Here is an 8449-nt window from a genome sequence, read left to right on the forward strand (position 1 = left end):
CTAGGATATTCTACCATCTAACAATTGTTATTTATTTAGATTAATCTTATATTCATAATTTATAAACATGTTTATAATTTATAAACTTTCCTAATCACTTCCTCGTATATTCTAGTTTATTCTATCATCTAATTCAATAATATTAATCTTGTGTTTATAAGTTACAAATATTTTTGTTATTATATATGATCAATTAAATTAATAAATAGAAATAACACTACTATTAAGCAAAACAAAAGTTGCTGCATATAATCTGCAGAAAATTATTTATAAATTCTAAACATGTTTATAATTATAAACTGTCTATTATTTAATAAATGGTACTAAACTACTATTAATCAAAACCAAACATTACCATAACAAATTATTTTACCTTGCACTACTGATTTTGATCAACCAGGCCATTATATTTTCTCCATGACGAGAGGAAGACCGTGGCGAGGTCTGAGCGTAAGTTTGAACACCGGGCAGTGGCGATACGATGGCGACAACCGAAACCGGAAGCGCTGGAGAATGGTGGCCAAGGCGATCTTGGCTTCCATGAGTACAAAGGACTGGCCGACGCACACCCGGGGGCCAAGTGAAAACGGCATGAATGCGTTCGGGTGCTTGGACGCCTTGGTGACACCATCCTTGAAACGCTCCGGATTGAACTCGTGGGCGTCCTCCCCCCAGAGCTCCTTGTCGTGGTGGATGGCGAGGATTGGAAAGGAGACCGCCGCTCCCTTTGGGACGAGGATATCTCCCAGTATGGTGTCCTCGAAGCACGATCGCATCATCACCACCACCGGTGGATACAGGCGGAGAGTTTCGTGGAGGATCATGTTGATCTAGCCATGAGAAAGAAAGCTTGAGCTCGTCAAACTCGAAAGTAACGTAAAACCTTTACCAGCTTGAGCTTGCTGATTGAATCGGCTTCTGGAGTGGCACCTTCGCAGACTTCCTGGGCCTCGGCGCGAGCGCGCTCCTGCCATTCCCGGTGCAAAGCCAGTAGCGTTATGGACCAGGTGAGCAGAGTTGCCGTCGTCTCGTGGCCAGCAAAGTAGAAAGTCTTGCACTCCTCCATCACGGCCCGATCGTCAAAAGAAGAGTTTCCACACTCGGCAAGCATCAGCCCCAGTAAGTCATGACTCTGGCCACTCTGAGCTCGCCGCTCCTTGATCAGGGCCAGCAGCAGCGAGTCGAGGTCGCTGTAGAGCTTTCTCAATCGAAAGTTTGCTGGAAACGGAAGGAATCTACGGTGGATCAGAAAATCGTGTTATAGTACGTAAACGAAAGAGATTTGATCACCTTTTGCCTGGTATATAGTTGTATCGATCGACCTTCGAAAGCTGCTCTGGGATTGCTCTCAAGGTTTCGAAGACCTTCTGGCCTTTGAGATAGCTGCTTCCGAATGCCGTGTGGGAGATAATGTCTGCGGTTAGCTTTGAGAATTCACTGCTCATTTCAATCTCGGGCTGCTCGCGGAGCGCTTCTTCCAACCTGTCTAGCATCTCGAGCGCGCACAGTCCGATACGGGGCACCATTTTCTGGTTTGTATGACCAAGTAATGAAAGTTGATAAGAAGTAAAGAAAGAAAAAATGGAACCTTGAGCTTCTCTAGGTAAAAAGCTGGAGCCACAACACGTCGATGGTAGCTCCACTCGTCACCTCTCACGGCAACGAGCCCTCGGCCAACTATGGAGACCAGTCCGGAAACCATTATGTCCGACTTCTCAAACTGGGTAACTTTCTTGGCAAGAACTTCTCTGATGAGCTCGGGCTCCGTGACCATGATCCTGGGCTCCGTCGCCCACCAGTAGCAATACCTCTTTCCTGCGAAGAAATCGTCCAGAGTACAGGAATTTACGAGGAGAAGTTACCATATTCCTTGGACCACTGGTGGTAATCCAGCAACACATGCTTCACAATGTCGTGATTCAAGCCTTCCATGTCCCGCTCCTTGCCAGTATCTCTCATCTTCATCACCTGGAGCATGTTGCCGGCCATGAAAGTCCTTGGTGGCCCCTCGATACCCTGGCTTCGAATCCTTGCGTCGAGCGATCTTGGCTCCAGCCAGAACCTGGTGACAATCGATCGCCATAGCTTCGCAACCAGTGCTAGCAACACGAGCAGCACGCCCGTCCACACCGCCTTGCCAATGCCCTCCATTAGATAATAATAAAGACGTATTTTTTCGGGGCCACCCGGATGATATCCAGTTCTGGAATTTTCCTAGAAACCTGGAAACTGTTTTCTAGAGAACTCCTTTGCTTAAGACAATCAATGCCAAATGGGACTTGGATCGTCAGAAAAATGAATAATTTGAATATAATTATTTTTAAAAAAAATTTGTTTCTGAGTTCTTTCGTTATCGCATCAGGGATTTAATGTAATGCTTGTCAAGATCTTTCAGCAAGCACTGAACACCTTGTACAATTGAAAAATCTTCTAAACTCTCAGTGGCAATCAGTGACAGTCCGTGTGATTCTGAGCAAAGATCATGCTGTTGTGGTCTTCAATGCCATGCGCCAGCCCGTCAACTTTTTGTCCCTTTGTATATCCACGGGCTCCCCGAAAGCAAATTTCATAGACATGTTCCTTTCGATGGAAGAAGTCTTGCGGACGAGACAAGAGCGATCGGACCCAACACTTCTTTATGGTGGTATCTTTGCAGGCCCGTCATTGATCCAAAGATTAGGTGGATCATGGTTATAAATGCATCTAAAACTTGTTCTTCTTCGTGTTTGATCTCTCCGCGCTACACGAAAAGAATCGCCATCTCCATACATGGTCGGTTGAGTGATTGGATACCTTTTCGCAAAACCTGGCTTTGATTCCGGATCGTTTTTGTGATGCATGGGCCGTGTCTTGTTTTGGCAGGAGCACGCTGTCGAGTTACACAAATCCAGCATGAATCTCGAGGCAGGAGCCGAGGGAGACCAGCGAGCCGAGGATCCCGAGTGGAGCACGACTTGGCGAGGCCGCCGAATCGTGAAAGGAGGCTGGAAGACGAGCCCTTTCATCTTTGGTATAACTCTCTCCCTCGAGCATTCTGCAAGGATCTAGAAGATCGTCATCTCGCTTTGCTGCTTGACTTGCAGGGAACGAGGCGACTGAGAAGCTGGGAGCCATTGGACTGCAAGTGAATCTGGTGACATACCTCGTCCAGCAGCTCCATTTCAAGCCGGCCGATGCGTCCAACACCCTCACCACTTTCGGCGGGACCGCAGCCTTCACACCCTTTGTCGGTGCCATCATCGCTGATGCGTATGTTGGTCGCTACTGGGTGGTGCTCTTGGGCTCTATCCTCTTCACACTGGTAAGAAACCATCCATCCCTCCATCTAGCCAAAAGTTTGGATAGATAGAGCCTTCTCCTGTAGATTCTACGAGGGGAATGATCGATTAGATATAATCATTGTAAGATCGAGGATAAGTCAAAGAAGAAGAGAAGAAAACCAGAAAAAGAACAAGAGAATCAGATACTAGAAGCCTAGAAAGACTGTGGAGCACTGATTTGCTTGGTGGCTTGGCAGGGATCCTTCGTTCTCACGATCCAAGCCCTGGTTCCCAGCCTGAGACCCGACCAATGCGCGGCGAAATCATCGCTGTGCGAGCGCTCGACAGTGGGTCAGCTGGGATTCCTGTACCTCTCCTTCGTTTTGCAGGCCGCGGGCTCGGGGGGGATCCGGCCATGCGTCGCTGCATTTGGGGCGGACCAATTCAACGAGGAGGATCCCAAGCAGCGCACCCAGATCCTCCACTTCTTCAACTGGTACTACTTCACACTCCAGCTCGCCACGCTCATCACCTCCACCGTGTTCGTGTGGATCCAAGACAACGTCGGCTGGGCCGTCGGATTCGGCCTCCCCGCCGTGCTCATGGCGCTGTCCGTCATCAGCTTCGTGGCCGGCACGCCCATCTACCGGACCGCCCGCCCCACCGGCAGCCCCATCACCAGGCTCTTCCAGGTCATCGCCGCCGCCGTGAAGAAGCGCAAGCTAGAGCTGCCGAACGATCCGATGGAGCTGTTTGGGGCCAAGGACAAGCTCCACTCGCCCACGCGGCTGCTCCACACGGATCAATTCAGGTGATATTACCCGTACCTCTGTTTTTAGGTCTCTTGCCCCTTTTCTTTTAGGGTTCTTCCAAGATTAGGGTTCTTCTCACATTTCCATATCCTGCGCTCTGCCAGATTCCTGGACAAAGCTGCGATCGTAACAGACGATGACCAGCGGCGCAGCGGCGGCGATGTGGACCCCTGGAAGGTGAGCAGCGTCCACAGCGTGGAGGAGCTCAAGCTGCTGCTCCGGCTGCTACCCATCCTATGCACGGGCGTGCTCGTCTTCACGGCGTGGGCGCAGCAGGGCACCTTCTGGGTCCAGCAGGGCCGGACAATGGACCGCCGCCTCGTCGCCTCCAGCTCCTTTGAGATCCCGCCCGGATCGATGACGGCATTCACCACTCTCGCGCTGCTCGTCCTCATCCCGGTCTACGACAAGCTGGGGATCCCAGTGCTGCGCCGGATCACGGGCCACCCCCGCGGCCTCACCTCCCTCCAGAGGATCGCCATCGGCCTCGTCGTCTCCATCCTCGTCATGGTGGCCGCCGCCGCCACCGAGGTGAAGCGGCGCAGCGCCGCCGCCGCCGCGGGGCTGCTCGACTCCACCGACCGGACCATCCCCATCTCGATCTTCTGGCTGCTCCCGCAGTACGTGCTCATTGGGGTGATGGAGCTCTTCCTCTCCATCGGCCAGATCGAGTTCTTCTACGATCAGTCGCCCGAGAGCATGCGAAGCATGGCCACGGCGGTGTTTTGGATGGTGATTGGCGGTGGTAGCTATTGTAGCACCGCGATGGTGAGCGCCGTGCACGCCATGACCAACTGGGTGCCCGATAACATCAACCGCGGACGGCTGGATTTGTTCTACTGGATGCTGGCGGGGATCCTGACCGTCAATCTCGGCGTCTACTTGGTGGTGGCAAGGTGGTATAGGTACAAGCGCTGGAACGACGTGCCCGAGGAAAATGGGAAGGTTTTGAAAAAGGTGGAGCAAACTTGAAATGTATAGTCATCATTAAAGACCAATGTAATCACACTGTATGATATATCTCCTCTCTATCTAAATCATCGCAATGGGAGCTTGATCGTCGGCGTCGGCGTAGTCCGGCTTTGTGTACGTGTAGAACGTAGAGACCAGAAGGTGAACCACGAAATCGACGGCCAGGCAGCCCGCCAGCACCCAGTAGAAGTACTCGAGGTTCCCGGTCAACGAGAGCCAGCCCTGGTCGCTGGTCGGGGTCCTCGTTGACCGCTTGATGAGCGCCACGATGGCGGTGCTGACGTAGTTGCCAGTGCCGATGATCGCCCACACCACCGCCGCCGCCATGCTCCTCATGCTGGGCGGCGATTGATCGTAGAAGAACTCGAGGTAGCCGATGGTGACGAAGGCCTCGGAGAGGCCCAGCAGGCAGAACTGGGGCACCAGCCAGAAGCACGAGAGGGGATGGGCGAATCCGAGGCGCCGCCGCTTCACCTCCACCGCGCCCGCCACCAGCATCGCCGAGGCGGCGAAGGTGATCCCCACGCCGATCCTCTGGAGGAAGGTGATGCCGCGCGGGTTCCTGGTGACCTTGGCGGCCAGCGGGACAACGAGCTTGTCGTAGAAAGGGAGGAAGATCATCATGGTGAGGAGGGAGAAGACCGGGAGCGTCGCGGGCTGCATCTTGAAAGCGTGCGGGGAGGATCCCATGCGGAGATCCATGACGTAGCCCTGCCCGATCCAAAACGTGCTCTGCTGCGACCACGCCACGAAGATCGGGATGCCCGTCGCCCACACGGGCGTCATTCGCAGCAGCGATTTGAGCTCCTCTACATGGCTCACCGGGCATAGCCTCCACGGATCGATCTTTTCGGAGCCGTGGTGCTCTCCGTCGACGATTGTGGCTGCTCGGTCCAGAAACCTGCGATCAGAGTTTCGATCGATCACTCGGGACTATGATTCTTCGTGTCAACTTCACGTACCGGTATTGCATTGTGTGACGAAGAGTGATGCCGCCAGCGCCAGCTTTGGGCGCCTCATTGTTGAAGAGCTCCCTGGGATCGTTGGGAATATCAACGCGCCACTTGCGACAGACAGCGACGACGACCTGCGCGAGGCGGGTGAAGGGGCTGCCGGCGGGAGAGATCTTCCTGTAGAGCGGGGAGCCGGCCCAGAAGAGCGCCACCGCCACCACCATCGCCACCGCGGGGATGCCAAACCCCCACACCCAGCCAAACGTGTTTTGGATGTAGACGAGCAGGGTGGTGCTGGTGACCATGGCCGCCACCACGAAGAAGTAGTACCAGTTGAAGTAGCTAAAGAGCTGCTTGCGCTCCACGGGGTTATGCTGGTCGAACTGGTCCGCCCCGAAAGATGGCGCATTTGGCCTCACGCCCCCGGCGGCGATGGCGATGAGCACGAAGGCGGCGTAGAGGTAGCCGAGGCAGTCGTGCTTCTTGCAATGCGGAGGCTTGGTGGACGGGAGCTTGGCCTCGATCACCATCACGAACAGGGCCTTGTATATAAGATCATGAAAACCACGCATCAAAACGGTGTGAAGGTCTTCCAAGAAACACCAAGAACAATCAAAGTTTGACCATCCTTTTTCTTTTTTGTTTAAAAAGAGGAGGGAGTTTACCGCGACATAGATGGTGGAGGCGATCAAGATTGTTGCGTATCGCCCGATCATAGCGTCCGCCACGAAGGCACCCAGCAGTGGCGTGTAGGAGCACATCCCCATGAAGTTTGTGATGGTGTTTGCGGCGTCCACCAAGTCGAGCTTGAGCCGGTGCTGGAGGTAAGCCATCATGTTGAGCATGATCCCCAGCGACGCCAGGAAATCCATGGCTCCACAACCTGTGCGGATCGAGAAATTCACAAAAAGGGGGCTCGAGAAAACAAAGATAGTTACTGAAGATGTATGGCGCTGTTCTCCACCCGCCTTTGTTTCCATGGCGACGATCAGCTGGCACCATGTCGCTCGCGATCGGCTTTTGATCCACCATGACTTCTTCCCCGGGGAAATCGCCCGTGGGCTTCGCATTCCCGTGCTCAGGACTGGTCCCTTGCGATTGCTCGTCCCTCTTTGTTCCTGGCAGAGCTTTTAAGTCTGCTGTTGGCGATTGGGCGGCACCATTCTCCATCGCCATGGTGGTCGATCGAAGAGAGGGAAGCGGGAGGAAATGCGCCACAGAAAAGAGCGAAAATGGCCTAGTTTTGTGGCCGAATAAGATGTCACGCGTGGTGCCAAACATCCATAAAGGGCCCAGAACCTGGAGAATGACACCATTTCTGGCGTCATGCATATCAACTTCTACGGTTTGTCCATGCCTGCTGTGCAGCCAACCACGATTCTAACGCCCGCTATCTTGTGGGTGTTTTGGTATTGATCAGCAAGCGTCATGGTGTTTATAGGGGCTAAATCAAAGCTTGTACCGAGATTTCCGTTTTAATAAAGATTGAAAGCCTGAGTTGAGTGGGAACTTCCTGGACAATTTTTGTACATCAGAGAGATCGTGACTTAATGCCTGGGTCGTGTGAGCCTTATGAAGGAGCGCTGCATTGGCGTGTCTCTAGCTCAGCCTTTGCTTTGCTTCCACACTAAGAGTGTTCTGGATTTCACGAGATTTTGAAGGTGATCTAGAAGATTTGACGCATTAGTTACAAGATCAAGGAATCAGGTGTAAATCTAAAACTACTTATATAAGCCAGTTATAGACCAAGAAACCAGAGAATATATTTCAAATATTTAGGCATATTTTAGGATATTCTTTAATCTAATGGTTAATTATATTTAATATTAATACTTTCTGTTTATTTAAGCAATTGGTCTAAAATATACTTGGATATTCAAGGATATTCTACCATCTAATGGTTATTATTCATTTAGATAGTCTTGTATCAACACTTAGTATATTTTAGTTGATTTTACTATCTAATGTGAGCTTTTTTATTAATCATAAACATTTTTATTATAAATTTCCAATTGATCAATTGGATTAATAAATAATTATCACTACTATTAAGTAAACCAAATGCAAAAAACAACAAATTATTAGTAATACCTTAAATATCTAGGTGGAATATTTCTCAATCTAATGGTATTATAATTTCTCTAATTCATTTGTCATCAAATTTAATATTAATATTCTTGCACATTATTTATATAAACTATATCTAATTCTAACGGTTAAAAGAGTGCTAGCATTGATGTGGAATAGAATCAAGAGGAAGGGGAGCAAAACCAATGTCACCATAGCCAGATTCCTCCTTTAGTTGATCACTCTACTAATTATAAGGTAATGAGTCCTTGGGATTTTACACAATCAATAGTTATAACAATAATAATGCTTATTAGTCAATGTAATACTTTTAGAAGGCCATCAAAGAAGTAAGTATGCTTTATATAAAAAAAAAATCTAATTT

The 8449-nt window shown here is 50.4% G+C and overlaps 2 protein-coding genes across 3 annotated transcripts; one reads left to right on the top strand and one right to left on the bottom strand.

The window, feature by feature from the left end:
* Positions 1-239: 239 nt before the first annotated feature.
* On the bottom strand, positions 240-2151 carry LOC9650836 (cytokinin hydroxylase). The gene is made up of 5 exons (XM_002972480.2): positions 1863-2151; positions 1589-1815; positions 1291-1529; positions 890-1235; positions 240-830 (listed from the first exon to the last, which is right to left on the bottom strand). Exons 1-5 carry the CDS (start codon positions 2149-2151, stop codon positions 405-407), a joined length of 1527 nt encoding a protein of 508 aa, XP_002972526.1. The 3' UTR covers positions 240-404.
* Positions 2152-2408: 257 nt separating this feature from the next.
* Positions 2409-5129, top strand: LOC9651345 (protein NRT1/ PTR FAMILY 3.1). Of its 2 annotated transcripts, XM_024677485.1 has the most exons (5): positions 2409-2772; positions 2863-3010; positions 3084-3301; positions 3518-4071; positions 4177-5129. In XM_024677485.1, the coding sequence occupies exons 1-5, from the start codon at positions 2770-2772 to the stop codon at positions 5042-5044; spliced, it is 1791 nt and encodes a 596-aa protein (XP_024533253.1). In that variant the 5' UTR covers positions 2409-2769; the 3' UTR covers positions 5045-5129. The 2 variants fall into 2 exon arrangements, with proteins under 2 accessions (XP_024533253.1, XP_002972328.2); XM_002972282.2 differs by having other exon boundaries at positions 2409-3010.
* The last annotated feature ends 3320 nt before the right edge of the window (positions 5130-8449 follow it).

The sequence above is a fragment of the Selaginella moellendorffii genome, unplaced genomic scaffold (genome assembly GCF_000143415.4).
Source record: "Selaginella moellendorffii unplaced genomic scaffold, v1.0 SELMOscaffold_19, whole genome shotgun sequence".
Lineage (NCBI taxonomy): Eukaryota > Viridiplantae > Streptophyta > Lycopodiopsida > Selaginellales > Selaginellaceae > Selaginella > Selaginella moellendorffii.